At 31.5% G+C, this 23,030-nt stretch overlaps 2 protein-coding genes across 2 annotated transcripts; one reads left to right on the top strand and one right to left on the bottom strand.

The window, feature by feature from the left end:
• Positions 1–5,788: 5,788 nt before the first annotated feature.
• Positions 5,789–6,691, bottom strand: LOC129950755 (uncharacterized). Its single transcript, XM_056062676.1, has one exon. The coding sequence runs from the start codon at positions 6,689–6,691 to the stop codon at positions 5,789–5,791; it is 903 nt and encodes a 300-aa protein (XP_055918651.1).
• Positions 6,692–8,361: 1,670 nt separating this feature from the next.
• Positions 8,362–21,547, top strand: LOC129950754 (uncharacterized). The gene is made up of 4 exons (XM_056062675.1): positions 8,362–10,617; positions 18,678–18,780; positions 18,867–18,974; positions 21,532–21,547. The coding sequence occupies exons 1-4, from the start codon at positions 8,412–8,414 to the stop codon at positions 21,545–21,547; spliced, it is 2,433 nt and encodes an 810-aa protein (XP_055918650.1). The 5' UTR covers positions 8,362–8,411.
• Positions 21,548–23,030: the final 1,483 nt, after the last annotated feature.

The following is a 23,030-nucleotide window of genomic DNA, read 5'->3' as shown; positions in this document are numbered from 1 at the left end:
TAAAGCCTATATTCGTCCCATTTTCCATATTCGTACAATTCCCATATTTGGGCAGGTGCTCCTATAACCCACTTGAGTCTCTTGGACAGAATTCAAAAGAGAGCTCTAAAAATGATAGGTGACCATTGTCTAACTGAAACTTTTGCATCTCTCGAGCACCGTCGCGTCGTAAGGTTTCATGTCTCTCATTATTCTATCGCTACTTCCATAAGTAATGCTCTTGCCCAATATCGGTCAACTGCAAAGTTCAGAGATTCTTTTTTTTAGTCGCACTACACGAATGTGGAATGTTTTACCAGACTCAATATTTCCCACTCATTACAATGTGCAGGCATTTAAAACCAATTTGCATCGGTATCTAGTATCAAAACTTACAGTGGCGCCCATACAATTTTTTTGGTCAAAAATTGATAATTCGAATTTTCCCAAAAACAAACCGATGGATTTTTTAAATTTTCTCTAAAATTTTAGTTTTTAGCTTGGATTCTATTAATAAGAAAAACATATTTTTGTATTGCTCAGGAAAGGTACCGTAGAACCGTAATTTTTTTTTTAGTTTCCTCAGCAACTTAGCGAAGCGATTTCAATAGTTTTTTTTTGAACGAGCTCTTATATTACTTTAATAAAAGTCCAATTTTTTTGTTTAGATATATATTTAAAAAAATATTGCATTTTTTTCACAATTCTATATCTCAAAAACGGGTCACAATTTGTTTATGAAATTCAAATGCAAAGCGTATATTTACAATCACTGAACAAAAATTGTATGTATACAAAATGGTTTTAAAAAAACCGCTTTAACGATTTTCAAAATAAAAAATTGAAAAATCAATGGGTTTTTGATTCATAGAATGGCATTTCAATTTTTGAAGATCAACTTATTTTTTAAATAACATTTTTGAATCTTAAAATATTTTTATTATTATTATTTTAACTGAAATGGAAGATGAGAGGAGTCCATCTCACCAGATCAAATCCTGTGCATGAGCCCGAAAGAGCGCATTATTTTGAAAAAAATTTAAAAACATTCCTATCTTTTATTAAAATTAATGCATTTAGTACATATTATTACTATTACTATTGTAAATACCAACGATGGCCGTGTAGCGCCACTGCATCGGATTAACGAATATGATATATTCAACCAACAATCTATTTTAAATTGTCTATCAAGAAGTAATATCTTGATACCTTTGTAAATATGATTTTAAAATATTATTCTTTTACTTGCCTTCGCCTAATTAAAAGAATAAATACTTAGTACAAATTAAGGAAACGGGATAGAAAGAGTACATGTATTTTCTATTAGAATCACGTTTTCAACACGAACAACTATATATTGTATTACTTACAGCCTCTACAACTACTGCTTACGTGTCACATCATTACGTAGAATCCAAAACGCATAAGAGCCTGATTGGTAAACAACACATGAATAACAATTTCTTATGTTTGTTCATATGCTTGTTTCTTTTAAAATGGAACGAACAAAATAAGGTGAACGTAAAAATTCCATATTTGCGCTAAGAACTTGTAGGAAAGAAGGAATGTGATTGGACTGTAGTAAGTACATTCTACCAACTAATAGCATTCCTTTATTATCATCATAAATACGGCTGAGCACGCCAATGAACTATTCTTTATTCGTTTTAGACACCTGTCTAACTACACAACCAATAGGCGATCTCTTTACAATTTAAACATACATGTTCCTTCTCTTTCTTATCATCAGATATTTACTTTCCATCCTGTTTCTTCAAACATTAAACTAAAATAAAGCTATCCAAAGGAAAAAACTTTGAACGAATACAAACAATTGTTTTCGTTGAGTATGCTTACAAGTATTTTTCATTTCCGGGATGAGTTGTCCTAGGATGAGTTGTCCCTTGGGATGGACCGCGCTGTTTTTTTGACAAGTCAAATGGCATATATATTTTTGAAAACAAACTTATTTAACAGGTATATTTTTAAATCTAATATAGATACTTAAAACATACTCTTTGCGTACAGGAACAAGTTCGTGCGACCCAGTCGTGCATTTTATTATTTTAGGATGCAGGGTCATTCATCAAGTGCTCCGTTCCTTAAAATTTAAATTTAAAACGATCTACTTCATAAACTTTCTATTGATACAGTATAATTAATTTGAAAATATATATACAAAATTTCAATAATAGATAAATTAAAATTTTACCACCTATTTAAAACACCATTTTTTATCATTCGTGGTACCAGCATAGAAGATTATTATTGTTCACTTTCTTTTTTAGTTGGTGCCCTTGTGTCTCATATAATACAATTTAAGTCAGTTGGTAGTCATTGATTTTTATTTTTCGCTGTTGACGGTGATAATGTGGTTGTATCTTTTTTCCAGAGTCATTTCAAAGTTATTCCTCATTGTCTATGGTGCAGGTTAAAGTACCAAGTCATAATGCAAAATTTACTAAGTTGTTGTCTGCGAAAGCCCGAGATTTTGCAATTGACCCTGATACAAAATAAGGTACATACATAAGTTTTCTGAATCCGGTTTAAATAAGTGTAATAATCTGATTGCAATTAGTTTTATCAGTAGAACGATTACGGCTATCGTTCATTTGAAAAGCTCCCGGAAATGAAAATTTGCCCTGAAAGATTATCCATTTTTAAAAAACTGTTTTATCATTTGTACATATTATCAAATCATATGTATTACCGTCCATGTTGTAACGTCCGCTAATAACGATCAAACTTGAAAAGTCTCTACTGCAAGATCCTTAATTCATGTTTTTCAATAACTCATTTCACGTTCGACTTATTTATCTCAATATACTTAACCTTTTACCAATACTTTGCAAGCTGTTAAGTTTTATTTTCAGAGTTACTATCACTCTGCTACTCAAATGGCAACTTATTAAATGCAAACATGAATTTTGGGATACTCTTAATAATATTTAATAATTGATTAACTGTATTATAATATTTCTCTTAACTTCAAGCCATTAAGATAAAGTTATACATTCACAGAAAGATAACTAGTAATTTTGTAATTATTGCGAAATCTACGGAAATCAAAATAAACCCTTTCCTTCATAACGATTGCTGAAGCTAATCAGAATTGCATACATTATATAATTGTATAGTTTAAGAATGTACGCAGACGCGAATCAAGCGTTGCTCTGTTTCCATTTCTATTCTAATTGAAATTCATAATTGATGTGTGAATTTAGGGAAAAGCAAACAAAAGTCCAAAATTTTCAAATTTCATTCTAACACTTATATACCTAGTACTAGTTTCTTGTACAGTAAAGCTGTATAGAATATAGGTCCTAGTACTGGAAACTGTAATCAAAATAGAAGAAACCCCAAAAACATCAAATCCCATTCACATACGACGAGTGTTAAGTAAACCACACTAAAACTTTTGCCTACTCTTGTGATTTTTTTGTAATTTTTTTTTGTTGAGGAGGAATGAGCTATAAATAATATTTCAACTAGAAGAATGCAGGTTATGCAATGTTGTTTTTTTTTTGCTTTGTTCAACGTTGAAACCTACTTTAGTCCTTCCTACGGTAAATACTCATTTACGTTACCTTGGCGCAGAGAATTTATATGCCTGAAACAAGTAAACACTATGAAGTTAAGGAAGAAAGCATTTATACGAGCAGATACATAGATACCTTTATATCTGGCTGCTTATATGTGGCCATGGATGTATTAGTCTCTTCGTGGAAGATCCTGAAAAACAATGGAATTTGCATCTCCTTCCTGTTGTTCGAGCATAGTTTCAAATGAAGAACGGAGACTGAGTCTGAGTTTAGAGTGGAAGTCAGTAGTCAGTAGAGTCAGTGTCTAAAAAGTTGTGGTATGAGTTTGAGTATTTTAGGTGCGGTTATATAAGTGTGGGTATGTTGAAAGGAAGGCATCATAAATTCACCTTTGCAGGAAAAGCATTAGCTTGTGTAATCTCGCAGACAACCTTCCCCATTAACCTTTGTGTGTATGGTGAAGCTGCATTATATTAGAAAGAGAGCTTGCTTTTATACCTTATACCATTTGTACCTTATACCTTATATTATAACAGTGGAAAAGAGGTTGGATGAGATACGAAAATGACCAACATCTGGCATTGGAATTTCATATGCATTTCAGAGCATATTTTCATTTAATGTTCTGCATTTGCAACAGCATGAAAATATGGTTTGCCCCGAACTTGACTACAGTAGAGAGTCGAGCTGAAAAGTTCCATATCTAGTTGTGCATTTCTTTTCCTTATGATGATGATGATGATGGTGATGGCGATATGAACAACGAAGCCATGAGGTTTGCCCCAAATCTTATACTCCAGAATAGTGCACTGGATGGATATGGGATGGAATATGGATACTGTTGGCTGGATATGGTGTATGGTGTGTTCTCTTGCATGGCATGATGCGGTGAATTTAAAGTACTTTATTACATTCAGATCAGGAAGTTGAATATATTGCAAGAACGGGAAATGAGACACACAGCCAGGCAAGGGTATCATAATATCATATATAACTTTTTTTCTTTCATTTTTTGTTCTTACATTAATATTGATGGATTTGATGCTATGTAAGGTATTTGCTTAAGTACATACATATATGGTAGAATGAAAATACGAAGTTTTACAAAATATGTAATGTGTATTAATATCTCAGAAATTAATTTTAAAAAATTGTTTAAACAATAATTTCCTAACAATTTCCCTGCTTATTTCTCTAAGCTCTACAAACCGTGCCATCTGGAGACAAAATCTTGAATTTTGGGAAAGATTTTTTGAGTGGAAAAATTAATATTATAAGATCAATGAAAATTTACATGAACTCGAAAGAACTTATGTCAGTATAATAATCAACAAGGTTTGGGAAAATTGGAGTAACAGAATGCCCATTACTATTAGTAACTTTTTAAATAATTATCATTTTTCAGTTATTCTTAAATTTGAACTAAACAAGAGCACAAATAGAACAAAACTTGATCTAATGAACGGACCTATTAATTTAAAGTTTCTCACGCATTTAAAAAGTCTCAAAATCATAATCTTCAAATATTCAAATGGAATTAGTCTACAAAATTCTTAGCTCATATTTTTTTTGTTAAAACGGTTATTGTTTTTATTTTTTAATCAATTTTATACACTTAACAATATTTAAAGAATTGTGGGCATAGTTATTAAGTTCATACAAATATAAGTTTTAAGCTTAAATTTCAATAAGGAATGTTGACGCGTTTTTGAGATACCGAATTTTGAAATACCAAAGAGAAAATTGCAAATCTTTATTGCAATTTTTTAGAAAATTCGAATTTTTGACCAAAAATGTGAATAGGGTCTACTCCCATTATTTTTGGTCTAAAAAACGCTAAGTTACATGTATTTATAGATTACTAGCTTTTTACCCGCGGCTTCGCCCGCAGTGGAGAAATTAAATAAGTATGAGAGATAAAGGGTAAGGGTATAATAATAGAAATGAGTCAATATAATAGCTAAATTTTATTGCTTGGCAGAGATCAACAATTTTTAAAAATTACTACAGACAATGAAGCTTCAAAACCTTAATATATGCTTATTGAAATGCAACAACAAATGTTAAAATATATTTCACTGTAACAAAAATAAATAATTCTGAATTTTAACAATTTAAAAAATAAAATACAAAGTATTAGTTTAAGATATTTTTATAGACAATGTTATAAGTTTTCCCGTCGGGTGCAAATATGTGTAAATTCCGGGCATTAGATACACGTGAACAGGCTACATAAAGTTGACCATGAGAGAAGCATGGGTTTTCTAAAAATGCCCTCCTGCTACCTGTAATGTTTGTCCTTGTGCCTTGTTTATAGTAACAGCAAAGCTAAGCTTGACGGGAAACTGAACCCTTTTAAATTGGAATGGAAGGTCAGTGGGACCTGTTAAAATAGTAGCACCAAGTATATTCTGTCCCAATTTTGTTATCCGAAGCTTTGTTCCATTACATAGCCGAGGAGCATCTAGATTTCGCATAAGCATTACTGGTACATTTAGTTTCAATTGAAGTTTATGTGACGGTACACCCGATAGTTCAAGTGAATTTAAAAACTCCACAGGACATGAAGTACTTAGTTTCGTATCCATAATTGTATCCATTGACAAATATTCCTTCATTTCTCCTTGAACCTCGTTTAAAATGACAGTGTTGATCCTATTTACAATTTCATTTTTTGGTGCTAATATTGCTCTTGCACTCAACCACTGATCATGATCACTACACAAGTTTTGTTGCAATTCCGGAAAAACATTAGCAATGAGATCCACATAACTTTCTACTAAATTACAAAATTCTCTTGATAGTGATATGTAGCCTTCAGCGTCAACGTCTAAACAACCATCATCAATTTTCAACAACATTTCTGCGTAAAGTCCTGAATCCACGTCATTATGAAGATGCACTCTCATATTCGTTTTCAGGCGGAGTTTTTCAATTGTCGGCCATAAGCTTGATGATTTAATGCACGCTTGAATTTCATCTGCTGGTGTCCCCCTTTGAATCACTGGGAGGGTTTGACGGAAATCACCAGCCAATAAAACTACTATGCCTCCCATTATATCTGTACTATCTCGCAAGTCCTGGAGGGTCCGGTTTAAAGCTTCTATAGCCTTCTTGTGAGACATTGTACTTTCATCCCACACTAAAAGCTTGCATTCTCGCAGCATCCTACCTCGTGAACTATTTTTACTAAAATTACAGATTGGCTAATATTCCTGTGCCAAATTCAATGGTAATTTTAAAACGGAATGTGCCGTACGACCGCCTTTTAATAGCGTCGCGGCAATACCTGACGAAGCTACAGCAACTGCTATTTTGTGGTCTTTTCTGACGGACATCTATACTAATATTATAAATGCGAATGTAAGTTTGTTTGTTAGAGTAAGAATTAACATCAGCGAGTAAGATCTAAAATAATAAAGTAACAGCTAACCACAAAAATTATGGATAACCTCAAAAATGTGAATAGTATTATACTGCATGTAACGACAGAAGAAAATAACAATAAATATAGAAACATTAGAAACAGTTGAAACTATATTCAATTGAATTAGATATTGTCGTCACCGTCGGTAATACAGTGGCTTGGTATTACAGTATTCAGGGTTGAAACTTCATTACTATGATGCTAGATGGCGTTTAAGTAGCTAAATTTGACGATATTTTGACAAACAATTTTCTTATTTATCGTAAATTTTGTTTTTTTTTTTAAAGTATCCTATGTTACTTCTAATCCCTTTAAGAGTGTATGTGCAAAGTTTTATGATAATAGCACAGATAATAAATATACAGATGTCTCATCCCAGCGGGAAAAAATGAAACATTTTTTTCTCTTAACAGACAAGCCTTAACAGACAAGAGCTTTTAAAAATAAAGCTGAGGAAGCTCTTTTTGCCTTGAATACTTTTTTTCTTTTTAGAAACTTTTCTCATCTCCTTTGTCATTTTGTTTGCCTGAATACAAAAACAAAGTTTGGTCCGTTGCAAGCAAATGTAAACAATGCTATTTTATACAAGGAAGTATATGGAAGTTGGAGTAGGTTATGTCTTATGTATATTTTGTTTTTTTTATGCGCGTTTTGGTGCGTAAAAGAAGAAAGGGGTGATAATGTTAGATCTTTGTTTTTGTTTATTTTTTTGTGAAAGTTAGATTGTTAGGTGTCCGGTAAGGAGAATAGAAGAAGTTGCTTGTGTATTGATATATGAGAATATTGTGTGGGCATTTAGGCAAGTAGGGGCAAGTGAATGTGCATATGACTTGGTTTGTTTTCTATTATTTCTTTGCCATTTGATTTGAATGCATTTCGCGCCTCTTTTAGGAATTCGAGGATTTTTTCAGATCGGAATTTCAGTTAGAAAGTGAATTCATTAAGATCAAGAGTAAGATATTATATCTGTGATTTGTGGTTTATGTTTTAATCGTGCTAACTGAGTGTTTAAGAAAATCAAAAGTTTTTTTCAAAACTTAATAACTTTTAAACAACTGAAGGATACAAGTGGTGTAAGATTGCGGGCGCTAAACATTTTTTGTATTTTATTACCTAAATTGTTTTTATTACATTTTTTTACTTCTCTATTTATAATTTGAGTTTCTTTTTTTGAGTTGTTTCATAATATATTTCCTTATTTTCACGTTTTGATATATTTTTGTTTCCAATTTAATTTATTACATTTAATATATTTATGTATAAGTTTATATTACTGATTACTTTTTAACTTTATACCTATTTTATTAATTAAGAATAATTTATATGTAAATTTATCTACAAAATCTAGTATTTTGACTGATTAGTGTATAATTCTTCCTATTGCTTATTTATCTATACTTAAAACAAAAATTAGCATACAAAATATTTTATTATAAAGTAAATACAAAAAAAACGTAAAAATGGCATCTTGGAAAAGAACAAAGTGTTCAATTATTCATTGTGAAGCCGCAAAAACTCTACGTTTAGATATAAAATTATTTGATTTTCCAAAAAAAGATACTACAAAGTATACGCAATGGTTATCGTTATTAGGAGAGTCACAAGAACACGTAAAAAGCCTTAAACGACCCTATATATGTAGCAAACATTTTGAGAAAGCATTAATCGGAAAAAAATATTTAAGAAAGAATGCATATCCTTCACTCTATTTGACGCGATCTGAGGAGGTGTGCATTTCAGATAGTGAATCCGTTAATTTTGATCCGAGCAAAGCCAAAATAACTTACGAAAAACGAAATGAAGCTGATATGAGTAATAATGACCTTGATGCTGAAGAGTTGAGTCGTGCGTCAAAAAGGTTATCAGCAAAAAAATCAAACGAAGAAATAGAATTCACCTGTACAAACTGCGAAGCTCATTTAAAAAGGCAATTATATTATATAAAAAGCATTGGCAAGCTAAAGAAAGAAAATCGTGCCTTGAAAATTAAAATACAGACAAATCGCAAATCAAAAATAAACATGTTACAGAAAATAAGTCGATTCAAAAAGACTAAAAAAAGGCTTCGGTCTGACGAAAAGAATTCTCTCGAAAGAGAAATCGATTTAATGGAAGGTATAAATCGAAACACAAAGACTTTTGCAAAACTTATTTTATCGCAAACCTTAAGAGAATATACCAATGAGGAAAAGTGGATTACACAGTGCATTTTTTTCCGTTCGTCCTGCGGTTACAACTTTCTCAGAGATCAACTTGGATTACACTTGCCCAATCCATCTTCCTTACATAGATGGATTAATATAAAAAGCCTTTCTCCTGGGCCAAATATTAAAGTTTTAGAGGAAATAAGGAACGTTACATCAAGTTTATCAGAAAAAGATAGAGAGGTTAACCTTATTTTTGACGAAATGAGCTTACAAACTAATTTGACGTACAATAAATTCAAGGATGAAATTGAAGGTTTTGTTGACTATGGAAAGAACCAAAGGTCAAGTATTTTGGCTAAATCTGCATGCGTCTTCATGATTCGCAGTGTCTGTGGTAATTTTAAGCAGGTTTTATATCATGTTGTGTGTCCAAGCAATATTCCTATGAAGCAACTTGAAATTGAAGTACATAATTGTCTTGACATATGCACAGGCCTAAATCTAAACGTAAGAGCTATATGCTGCGATCAAGGCCCTACAAATCGTAGCTTGTTTAACAAATTAAATCTTGATGAAAGGAAATTCAGTTTTATGTACAAGGAAAAAGAAATATATGGAATGTATGATATTCCACACCTTATCAAAAGCATAAGGAATAATTTATTAAAATACAATTTTTCAACTTCTGATGGAATTGTAAGTTGGAAGGTAATTAAATACCTTTATAATAGTGAAAAATGTAATACCACTAAAATATGTCCGAGACTGACTTCAGCACATATAGACCCAACTGAATTTCAGAAAATGAGCGTAAAGTTGGCTGCTCAAATTCTAAGTAGATCTGTTGCCTGTGGAATTGAAGCATTAAATAAACTGGGAAAGTTTCCGGCCGAAATAAATCAGTTTTCAAAATCAACAGCAGAATTTATTAAAAAAATTAATCGTCTGTTTGATCTATTAAATGGAAAACCAGCACTCATAAGAAATGACCAAAACATATTGTTTATAAAAGAAATGAAGCTTTATTTACTTAATATAGAGCTAATAAATGCAAGAAATAGACCGTTTTGTTTTAAGGGATTAGCATTAACAATTGAAAGCATTCTTTGCATACGAGAAGCATTATTTAAAGAGTATAACGATTTATACCATGTATATGTAAATAAATTTAATCAAGATCCATTGGAAAACTTATTTGGAAAGATAAGAGCTCGAAACGTTAACAAAAGTAATCCCAGTGTTTCAGAATTCGGTGCCCTGTTAGCCAAAGTTATATCGCTCAAATTCTTATTTAATTCAAAATGTTCCAATTGCGAAGAAGATGATACGGAGTATCTTCAGGTAGACTGGAAAGCCATTTTGCAGAGCGATACAGAAGATAAATCCAAGGAGCAACCTCAAATCGAGGAAATGTTTGATGTGACCGAATGCATTGAAAATGACATCAATGTTAGCAATGTAGAATATAATCAAGCTAAAGATGCAACAATTGTAAAGGTGCCTGAGATCAACGACCTTGGTACTAGATATTTTGCAGGATATTGCTTTTTCAAAACGATGAAAAAAATAAATAAGATCTGTGAAGATTGTGTTAGAGAAATGTCCAAGGACAAACACAGTTTTAATTTTACAGAAATATTAATAAGCTTAAAAGAGTACGAAAATTCAAAAGAAAAGACACTTCTGTTATGGCCAACCGAGACCTATTTTCAAGTATGCCGTCTTCATGTGAAAATATTTTCTTCTTATTTTGAAAAATATCCATATGTATCTAACTTACGAGAAAAAATAATCAAAGAATGTATAAAGGCGACAAATATACAATTTCCAGACTGGTTTAATGTGAACAGTAATTGCTATGAGCATAAAATTGATTTAATAAACTTTCTAATGGTAGTTATACTTTGGAAAAATTGCAAATGGTTTCTTGATCAAACCGTTAGTAAAGAAAACAAACCAAAAAATAAAATACGAAAATTAATAAATGTTATGAATGCTTAAAAAATGTATGCCCAAAGTTCATTGTACAAATATTGTATTACATAAATAAAATTAGTTAGTTATTGTTTAGTTTTTTTTTTCTTTAAAACTGTCAATTCAATATTTCTTATAAGATGAACTAACATTATTTTTAATAAACTGACTAACTGACCCACTGAGTGACTAACTAACAAACTGACTAGACTAGGACGTGGAATGCAATGTAAGTCTACCTCCTCGTGGTGCATTCTGGGTAAAGCCAAATGACTTACTGTACTTTTCTTTTCTTTTTTTCCTTGCTTACATAAATATGGGTCAAGGACTGAGTATAACGCCTACCACCTAAACGGAGGGTGATAACCCCCCCCCCCCCCTTCCCAATGTAAAAAATGCTTGTTTTTAACTGTTCTACACAAATCTGTTATTAAACTTCGTCGCCTAGTTATCATACTCTCCCCCGTTATTCTTTTTTGCACAAAATTATTTTTGAGATAAAACCATTTTTCGTTCGTACAATTTTTGTGGTGACAAATTCTTCTTCAGTTATTTTGGTTTATAAAAAAATAGTTAATTGGATATTTTCTCCAATCACGTGTTATCACGTTTCAATATATACATAATATAAAATTGAATTTAGCGTCATGGGTTTGTGAGATATTTAGGGTTAACCAAAATGTTCACCTTTTTTGCAAACTGCTATTATAAAAAAAAACCACCCACGCAATTTTCTTGAGAGCCCTTTCTGTATTTTTCTGCACTATTATCTATATAACAAAATTTATTTTAAGTCGATATCTCTTCTGGTTCTTGAGCTATGGACGACGAAAAAACGTCGCGATCGTACGTACACACGCACGCACAGACATCTTCTCAAAAATCTTTTATTTCGAGTCTATGGCAAGGAAACATACAAATCAAGGGCAATACAAATCCACAGGAACAATCCTTATTTGAACAGAAAACAGTACATATTTTATTTTTTGCTGCACAAAATGTACTTGTCTATTTTGAGGAATTTATCTTCTTAAATAAAAAAAATAAGATCAGTTTTTTTCAAACTAGAAAAAAATATTATTTTAATTGTTGACACATTATGTACAATGAGGTACATACATACATGTGCATTGGACATAGGTACCTCATCATCCAATTGACACCAGTCAACAACACTTCATTACGTTTAAAAAGATATAAAACTGAAAAAAAAAATCCACATGAATGCACGCAGCTAGCATTTACATACCCATTATAAGAACTCGATCTATAAAGACAACCTTGACCTAACTTTGTTTCTATTTCCAAAGCCAACTGTAAATATTTTTTTTCTCGTCGTCGACAAGCGATCAACTCTCCGGACCTATTTTCAACGCATCACCAGCCACACCACACCACAAAAAATCAAAATAAAACGAGTTTTGTTTTCATTTGTGAAGAATGATCATGGTGTATTATGTGTTACTGTGCATTAGGATTATGAGAGGAAAAGAACATACAAAAATGATTTCAGATTTTTCTTTGCCTTAGTTTTCATTCATAGGAAAGAAGACGGGCAAAATAGCTTTCGTGTATACATTTAGTAAATGTGTTGAAACTTTTTGAAAAAGCTCTTTTTTTGGTTGATTTCAGTTTCATATATCATTTCTCGCCATAAGGGTGAGACATCTGTATAAATTTATTATCTGTGATAATAGGTTAAGTAGTTTTTGCGTGAAAGCGTAACAAACAAACATACATTCGCATTTATAATTTTAGTATAGATTAAAAAATTAAGCATATTTGTATTCGAATACAGTATTGAAAAAACAATCCAATATTATTATTTTTCAAATAATATTTTTTTTCATATTGTGCTGCGAATACCCTTTTAACGCTTTTGCGACAGTAGACACCATTGAGTTTTCGAAGCATTACATTTTACACGGTTTTGATTCCCCATTGAACAATGCTGTCAAGATCAAAATTTAATGAGCTTATTAGACTCTTCCGTTGGTAGTCCACGAAGAACAAGGATGATAATCTAAAAACTAATATGAAAAGGGTACTATCATCAGCAAAACAATGAAGTGGGTAAGAAGTTTCATGCAAAAGATCATTTATAAAAATTAGCAAAAAGCGTCGGAGACGAAACGGAGCCCTAGGGCACACCAGCATTTATTTTGTGGATAACACATTTGGACGGGTTCCAATACTACTTGAATTGAATAGTCCGAAAGGTAATTTCTAATCCAACAAAGAAGAGAACAAAAAATGTTAGTAACGTTGTTAAAAATGTTTGTTTCTTAGATTTGTTTACATTTATATGTTGTTTTTAAAAGATCTTCTAATTATGTAAAATGTATACGTTTATAAAAAAAGGTTTTTTGAATCCAATTCTGATGCTTGTATATCACTGTAATGTTAAGGGTTGTCAAAATATTTATAGTGAAATATTTATTTCAAAAAATAAATTTCTACAGAACACTCCATGTTTCCTATATTTCGTAGAAATATTTCCACACCCAACCATTGACAGAATAACCTTTAGATTATACAAAGTCCAAGAACTTGAGCGTATTTTAAAAGAAAAGCTTTTATTTTAATCAAGATTTTCTTAAAAATTCGTAAATCAGTCCTTAACAAAGATTAGATGTATATATGTAGGTACTTATAGTCTGAGAGTCTGATGATTGCGCCTTTTAGATTTAACTTCTCTTTGAGTTTTTTTTCCAACTTATACATTCGACTTCCCAAATATCCTACCTACCTGGCGTTGCTTACCTTTTTTCAAGGTGGTAGGTATAAAAATTGTACCAAACGCGTGATGCGCAAAAATCCAATTCTACTTTTTCTTAAAATATTGACTAAATTTCCCTAGGGCGGCGGCGGGATGGTTTATTAAAAATAAAAATTTCGTTTCTTATGCCCCGAATTTCGTTCCTTTTCAAGAAAATACCACGAGTACCTATACTGGTAGTAGCTACCTAAATAATAACAGAGGGAACAAAAAATCAAAAAGAAAGGAAAAAAAGTGAAAATGAAACGAATATAATAAAGGAAAAATTCTCATTCAGACGTCTGTTGAACTCCATAAATCCGACCCTCGAATCTGCCTTATATTCTTCCTCCTTCTGCTACTCCTCCCGTACCTCCTTCTGCTGCTGATGGCTTCTACATCGGAGTCATAAATATTTTAGAGGGAATTTTATTAAAAACTCAAAGTGGGTCTTATTTTATATTTACAAATGCATTCACTTTGCCAGCTTGGAGCACTCTCTCTCTCTCTCAATGTAGCCGACTTGGTGCTTCATCTGGCTAGCACCCAGTTTTGGATAGTACCTATACCAACTGCTACTCCTTATGTCGATGTAGCGTCGTTGGTCGGGGAACAATGTTAGTCTGGGCTAATCCAACATCTCTATGGTATCCGTATGGCTTGTTTAGTGTAGTGGACTGGACTGTTCTGTTCTGTTCTCAAACCTTATAATCGTAACCAAGCTTGCCTAGTCGAATATCAAGAGCTTAAGCAATGGAAAATTTATCGGCCAATGAAGTGTACCGGTTTATTGGCGGACTTGTCGGCCAATCAATAAATCAGAGTCGAATGGAGGGCGACTTTAGTATAAGGGTACTCGCATAGCTAGATGGCAATATAAAAAATAGCGAAATAATAATTTTATAAAGCTATACTCCTGAATGACGTTACCAGCACCCAGGACACAGAACCATATCAGCAAGCAAAGCAATAGAAGGAGAGGCGCACTTTACGCTTGTCCAGCAAAAGTTTCCAGGCCAGACTTTGTTATATTTCGTGTTGTATTTCTATTTTTTGTTATATTTATTATTAGATATCTGAGTTAGTGTGAGCGTGTGTTTCGATTCGAGTTATTGGCGAAATATTTGCAAAAGCTATAAATCCTGCCAAAGGACATGAACGGAATCAAATATGAAATGCTGTTAGATTGTAATTTGGTTTTAGAATTTATGGGGCTGTCTACGCTTGACTAGTTCTCTGCACTGCTATGCCTTTATATTGATGGAACTGGCAATGGTGACAGGGCAAAAGCTGCTCGCTTAATTTATTTGAAATTAAAATGCAAATTGACAGCCTGGACACATAAAGGAATATTTTTTCAGATTTTTTTGTGTTCGTTTTCATTTTTCTGATGTTGTTGTAGTTATATTTTTTTGCTTTGACTTTCTTTTTATTTATAAATTTATTTTGCAAAATACGCAACAGAGAATGATTTCAATTTAAAGATATTATGAGCTTACATTTGACCAAAAAAAAAGATAGCATGTCCGAAGCATTTTTTACGCTTCAGAGTTCTGGTTTTGCCCGTTCTGGGAGTAGAGTAGAGTTGTTACTGTATTTTTTTTTCTTTGCGTTCGTTAACATTTGAATCATCTATTGTTTTTGTAAGCGGATTTTCTGATTTTTCATGAAAATTGATATGTATTTTTATTTGTTAAAAAATTGTTTATTTTTTACGTATGTATGTATATATTTCCTCGTTCAGTTTTTTAAAACTGAAGATAAATGATTTATGTTTTATTAAATAATAATGTTAATTCTCAAATTTCATGGAAATTTAGATTTACAAAGAGGATTGTTTTTTGTAGTTCTGAGTTTCGTTTATTGACTTAATTAAACAAATTTGACTTAATTGAAAAAAGTTAACGTTTAGTTGGTTTCTATTTAATTCCACTGGATTGAATTAATTTTTTCAGAAAAAATTCAAAATCAAGGTTTAAATTTATTTGACCTTTTCCCAAAAAATAAGGTGTTTTTTTTAACTAAGGTCTAATCCGTGATTCTCTTGAAGTTAAAGACGTTTTTGGATAGTGGATACGTTTAACTACAGAATATTTTTATAAGTAGTTTCCAAATCTACGTTTAATTGAAACAAAGTTTGGGTTAGATCTTAACGTCATTTTACTTCTTTAAAATGTGTGTCCCAAATGACAAATTTACCAATAATCTGGCGTTTTACAGATACACGATGACATGGTTTAAATAAGCTTTGAAGACCGCTGTGGTTTAAACTTCAGAAAACTTAAGTGTATGTGCACGATTTTGGTAGACAATTCAGACCACCTCCAAGTAAGAAAACTTGGTGATTTTCTTATTGTCCAAACGTTACTTGTCCTACTAGAAGAAGTAAGTAATCATTTAGCGTAAAGATTTTAATCAAACATATCATTACGATGGCAGGGAAGTAAAAAAAAGTCAGTTCGGCGATTCTGTATAACATTCTGTCTATTTATCCTCTCTTTCTACAGCCGAACCTATTAGTCAACATTGAATATCAAACTTTGAAATTAGAGTCTTAAGCAGATTTCCGTTAGGCTGTTTTTAAATTGTATTCAAGCTAAAAAATGAAAAATATTGGAATCGTAATAAATTTTGAACTCGAAATTTTAATCGGACATGACATTACGATGGTAAAGGAGTTAAAAAATAATTGCGTCCTTTTGTCCGTCTGTATGTCTGTCTATACTGGCCCCTACACTCTACAGCTCAATGCATGGGGTCGATTACCTTCAAATCTTGAATTTAGTTTTTGAGTCGCTAAACTCATTTTTCTTTTTTTTTTAATACTTAAAATAAAAGTATTCCCCAAACAAGTTTGTTGTTTAAAATATAAAATTCAAATTTACTCAAAAACAAACCAAAAGATTTTTTTTAAATCTTTGTTTAAATATGTTTTTATAATTTGGCTTCTTTCAATATAAAAAAATATGTATATATATCCAGAAGGGTATCCCCTAAAGAACCAATATTTTGTTTTGAAATTTTCTAAAGAATTAAAAACCGATTTCAAGCTCTTATATTGTCTCATTAATATTTAATGATCAAAAATGTCATTCCTTTTATTTTTGACTTAAAAATAGTAAACATTTTTTTTGAAAATTAGAGAAAAGGGCTTGTTAGTTCTTACGAAATTAAAATGTAAAACGTATATTAAACCACTTTAAATAACGGCATACTAAAAATATTTTATGACTATACTTGATAAATTTTATATATACACAATTGATTAAAAAAAACCATTCTAATTCTAACGATTTGCAAATCAAAATTCTTAAAAAGTAAAGGTTTTTGAGAAGTCAAATGGCATTTAAATTTTAGAAAACAAACTTTTCTGACAGGTGGTACATTTTTAAATAATCAAATACAGGAAATATTTTTAGGCAGTCCCTTTGGATAAAGAAGCGAGTTTGTGGCACCCAGTCTTGCATTTTGTTTTTGAAAATGTTCAAAACCTTTCTTATAGTGTTCTAAGCAATATTTCAAATAGGTATATCATAAATATTATACTTTATATCGCTAAGTTTCCAGACTCCTATTGACCTTATTCGTTGTTCAGTAAATTCTTAGAAATAAAGGTTTAGAGAAATTCAGCATTCTCTCCTTTCTAAAATCTTAAAATATTTTTGATCCACGCCAAACAAAAAAGTATGCAAAACATTCAGAAAATTAAAGCTTTCCACTTAAGTTCACTTTTCCAAGAGTTTTTTTGAGGGAAGGCTACTTACTTATCTATTTTTTCTAAACGATTATCACAAGATACGTTAGGAAAGGCGCTAGTGGGTGGTATTAATAATGGATTAAATCTCAACCTCTTAAACGGAAAGTGAATTTCCCAGTTTCCAAAGAAAAATTAAGAAATTTAGTTTCAAACAACTTAGAATTATTGTACCTTTTATTTAGAAAACTTCATTCTAAACAAATATAGTTTTGTAAGTAAGTGTAAGTGTAAGTGTTTACTGCTGAATAAATTGTTGCCTATTTTTTCTGAGATATTATGCATTTTTGGAAATGTTTACTAATTTATAAATACCTAAAAAAGGAATTTTTCCTTGTAAAGTGCAGCCAATTTATAAAACTTACATGTAATGTCTGAGAAATATAAAACAAACCGATTTTTTTGTAACTTAGCTTGTTTGAATTAATAATATTTACTCACACCAATACACCAGCACTACTATATATACAATTTATAAAGTGAAGAAAAAAAATAAAAAATAAAATATATACACGAATAAAAAGAACTTTTCTCACTTAATACAGAGACAAAATAAGTACGAAGGATAAAAAAGTGATGCCAGATTTTTGTCGTCATGTGATTTGTCTTGTAAAACTGCAACAAACTGGGATCTGGATCTGGCTTAAGTCAGCGATAAATGGCACCTGTGACATTTTGACAGTGGAATAAACTATCATACCACTCTTCTCCTTTATTCGTTATTCGCTTATTTTGGCTTCTTTTTTTACAATCTGAAAAGAAAAGGAAAGAAATTCACTGTTTCTCAATATAACAGTAAAATGTTACTAATTTGACGATATCCTTGATATTTTTAACATCCATACAAAAGTTAAAATGAAAAGAATATAAAACCGTTGATGTACAAACTTGGTGTTATGTTTTTAGTAGGGAGAGAGATTTGAAGACGAATTCGTATTCTTATTCTTTTGTCGTGGTTTTTATTTTCATTTTTTTAGTTTCCGCTAGGATGAATTCAATACAAAACGAAGAGAAGAGTGAGGAAAATATTCGCCAAAGAATCCTGGAATACAAAAAAAAAGAAAAAAATATGTAACAACACCAACGCAAAAAGGCGAGATATCGAAGAAGTCGAAGAAGATTAGGATAATGCTGGTTCTCGACAACCAGGACGATGAGGAGAATGTAGAGGAGAGAGATGCCAATACAGAGCAGAGGTGATGTCTCCCCCGGGGCTGTATCTTTATCTGTATCTTTGTATATAGATAGATAGATTGTGTTCTATACTTTTTCTTAAATTAAGGATGAAATATCTTGATCTAATGGCATCGAGTGATGTTGCTGCTTCTACTGCTGCTGGGAAAGATGGGATGATGAAGGAAATTGATGCTAACTTGTTGATTCAAGTCAGGTAAGAGTGTGACAAAAGAGAGCGGATGGCGGATGGCAGATTAACAAATCACAAGGAACATTGATTTTTATTTATTTTCTTCTTAAGCTATACACATTTTTTTTATTTTTGCTTTTAATAAATATTCAGCATTAGGAAAACACGAAAAATTTAAAAAGGGGAGTTGATGTACTTTTAATCTGGTTGGATAATATGGTTTCGATGTTCGAATTATTTTGTTTGGCTTTTTATTTTTCAATTAAAAGCTTATATAGCAGCTATAGAAGCAGCTACAGGTAAATATAGGTGTTTAATTAAAAAGCAGTGATGTTTAAGATGTTATTTTATTTTATTTTTTAGAGGCTATATACATTTAATTAAAAGTGAAAATATCAATTGAGTTGGGTAGGTATAGCTAGGTATTAACAAAAACTCAATTAGACAGGCACCAAGGTCTAATTATGCTTTTTTTGACAAAATAAACTTACACTTAAGCAAAAATGAACCCATCATCCTTATAACCACCTTAATTTTTAATCGTAATTATTATCGTTCTTCACAGCATCTTAAGCCAAAAAAGATTTTTGTCTCAAGGCTAATGATTATTTATAGAACCCAAAAGATAAGGGTAAATACATGGTTGTTTAAAGAACCTATTTTAAGAACCTATTTTTAGAGATATTTCAACACAATTTTAATTTTTCAGAAAACAAATCCGAAAAGACAGATTTGAAGATAAATGTTATTGAATGAAAAGCTTACGCAGAGACTACATTTTTGGGGAGGTTCATATATATAAGCTTAAGAATATAAACAAGTTTCTAGTTTTTTTTTGACAAATTCGTCTTTGAACTTCAGAGGTTCATGAAAACTTTATTCTGGGATACTTGAATTTTTAGAACAGTATGTTGTGTTCCAAAACATGTTTCTTCTTTTGTTGACTTTGGCTTCGAAAATCTTTTAGCCTCATACAGATATGGGATATTAGCAGGGAAATACGATTTGAAAGTTCATTTAAAGAAAAAACTTCAAAAAGTTTAATTATTTGGTTCAAGTTTTTGGTGATAAATTCTTATCAGTTTTTGCTTGGAACTGTGAAAAATTGTTGCTGGAATTGTCAATTTTTAAAATATGAAATATAAAATATGAAATATAAATGTAAGCTCATTTTAAATCTACTTTGTTTTAAAAAGTGCAAACATTTTTCTGAACATTTTTGTATGGAACATTGTAGAAAACTTAACATCATTTTAAAAGTCATTTCGATTTCTATTCTTAGTAATAACTTAGTCAGAAAATGTACGCATCAAAATCTGATATTCACAAAAAAAAATCTTTGAAAAGTTGCTATAAGGCAACACAAAAACTAGAATTAATAAGTATATTGAATTTTACTGAATTTTAAAAAAATCGCAGATAATTTTGCTGCCGATTTATGGGATATTTGCTGAAAATAACTAAAATATTTAATTCCATCTTCATAAAATAATATATATTATTTTTTAATAAGCACACACTTGAGGGGATATTACTACACTTATTATGCAGACACAGTGTGAGCGCTAGGAAAAAGAAGAGAGGGTTTGAAAAGAGATGTCGGTGTCGGTGACTAGGAAAAACAGAGTGTAGTAAGGCATTCCATATTCGCGTAGTACGGCTAAAGTACGAATCTCTGTATTTAAAAGTACGACCGTAGTTGAGCTCGGGGGTAAACTGATGAGCATTCCTAGAAGCGCGATTGAACTGTTTAAGAGGAGGAATTCAGCTTGCTCATTAAAAAAGGGTCCGACAAGAAACCTTACGACGATGTTTAAGTGAAGTAAATGAAATTATGATGATATTATCATCTATCAATTTAAATGCTCTACGTTCAATACTACCTAAGAGGCTTAAGTAAGTTGCAGGAGCACCAGCCCAGAGATGGGGGTACTCAAGCTTTGGACATATATAAGTCTTGTAGATAACAGCCAGATCAGAAGGGGTGAAATATTTCTTGCATTACCTAAGGAAACCCAAGCACCTTGCGCCATTTTTGGCAACATCTCATATGTGATCGTTTCACAAGAGGTTGTTGGTGACACACATACCGAGAATATCGAGGTGTTCAGTCTCATTGTTGCAAGTACCATCCATTGAAAATGGCAAAAGGGGTATATCTCGCTTTAACGATACACGACAGCATTGGGTTTTCGCAGCATTAAATTCAAGTTCATATTCTTTGTAACTAAATTCATGGAATAATAGCACATATACCTTTTTTTACAGATTAGTTTACTAGTTGCTTGAATATAAGTATTTTCAGTTCTTAGCCATTGGATTCTTGAATGACTTTTTTCAGTTTTTTTTTTATTCATAAAAGATAAGTAATTATTAAATTGTAATTTTTCTTAAAGTATCATATTGAACTAAGTAAATGTTTTCATTAATCTTGCGGAAATTTAAAGAAGATAACACTTTTTCATAATTTAAAAATCTTATCGAAAGAGCAATACGCTATCTCCTAGAGAAAAGAAATTAAACAATGCAATACTCATAAGGATTACTGACATAATTTTATTTTTTTTCCTTCTAAAACTAGATCGGGGTCAATTTAAAAAAATCCATAAAAAAAAATCCACCTCACAAAGATAAAAATAAAACACATTTTTACATGACAGACAACTTCTATAATAATTTCTTAATGCATGTCAGCCATCGATGTCACGCAAATAACTAACCTCTACCTTCCCTTTGAATATAATTAATGGGTGGCTGGTTAACAAGTTAGCAAGTTAAGCTAAGGACAAATTAATGCAATAAGTGTCCTTCTTTACCTTCTTTGTGACTCTGTAAAATTTTAATTTTTTTCAACATGCACCATAAACTGTCTGGAATTCCTTAAAAAACAAGATATCAAGGTTAAAAAGAATTTCCAATCTTCTTTCGTTTTGATGGCCTTGCAGGTTTTCGTAAAACCGCATATTTTTACGTTAACTTTAAGGTTATGTACTCACAACAAATTTTAAAACCTTCAAAATGTGTCTTTCTTCGTACACCGTAGAAGATGTGACTTTTTGCAATTGAAAAAAGTTATTAAGTCAACTTTTTGTATAGTTTATGTTTAGTCTTGTTAAGACCTGGACAATTTCATTCATTCAGACATTCTTTCCACGCAATTTTCTATCTCAAAAAGGTTATCTCAAAATTATTATATCTTTTGTAAGGGTTATTTTCTTTGCTTGCCAGATGAAGAAATTACCAAACGTTATAATAACATTTCCCAAGTATTTCTCATGAAATATTCCAAAGTCTTAATTTATAAAGCACTTTAGTTTAACTTAAACCATATTACCTTTTTTCCAACCAAGCGAACCCTACCCAACAAAAAACAACAAAAAATAAACGAAAAAAGTAATAAAGACATATATAAAGTAATATCAAAGTACTTCAGGTAATGACAAATAAATAAAACATTCCCTGGCTGCTCCAGTTTATATATGTACGAAAGACAAAATAAAAAAAGAAATTCAAAGGACGAATAACGTTTTTACGAAGTAAAAGTTCTAGATACCGAAACGATTCGACTTGACTACCCGTACAATTCGCATGTGAAGAATGTCTTAGGGAAAGTCTTGCGATATTTATTTTAAGGTTTTCCCCTTAAAATGATCGCCTTGGACAATCTATCCCAGAACCCAGACCCAGAATTCATGATCCCACCATCAGTATCACGCTATGCACCGCCCCGCGCCACCGCCACTCGTCACAGTAAGTTTCCTAAACTATTCACATTCAAAAACACTGCATTTAGTTTTGGGAATGGTAAATGCAACACTGCATACAAATGTTTACATTACCGTCGCTCGTCGACCTCGTATCGTACTCTTGGTATAGTCGTCGACGCTCGTCTTGATATAGTCTCGTTATAGTCCTGTCCTGATGATATGGATGGAATGCTTATGCAGAAATAAAATATAGAAACTCCTTTGGGGTAGTCGTAGAAGTATGTAGTAGATTCTTCAAAATGGTCTTTTCGAGGAATGCGCTTTCTGTTTGTTGATGTTTGGGAGCAGCGGTGACGGGCTCGTGTTCGAGTTC

Source organism: Eupeodes corollae, chromosome 3 (assembly GCF_945859685.1).
Source record: "Eupeodes corollae chromosome 3, idEupCoro1.1, whole genome shotgun sequence".
NCBI classification, from domain to species: domain Eukaryota; kingdom Metazoa; phylum Arthropoda; class Insecta; order Diptera; family Syrphidae; genus Eupeodes; species Eupeodes corollae.
Note: the sequence above shows the minus strand (reverse complement) of the source record. Positions and strands in the feature narration are given on the sequence as shown.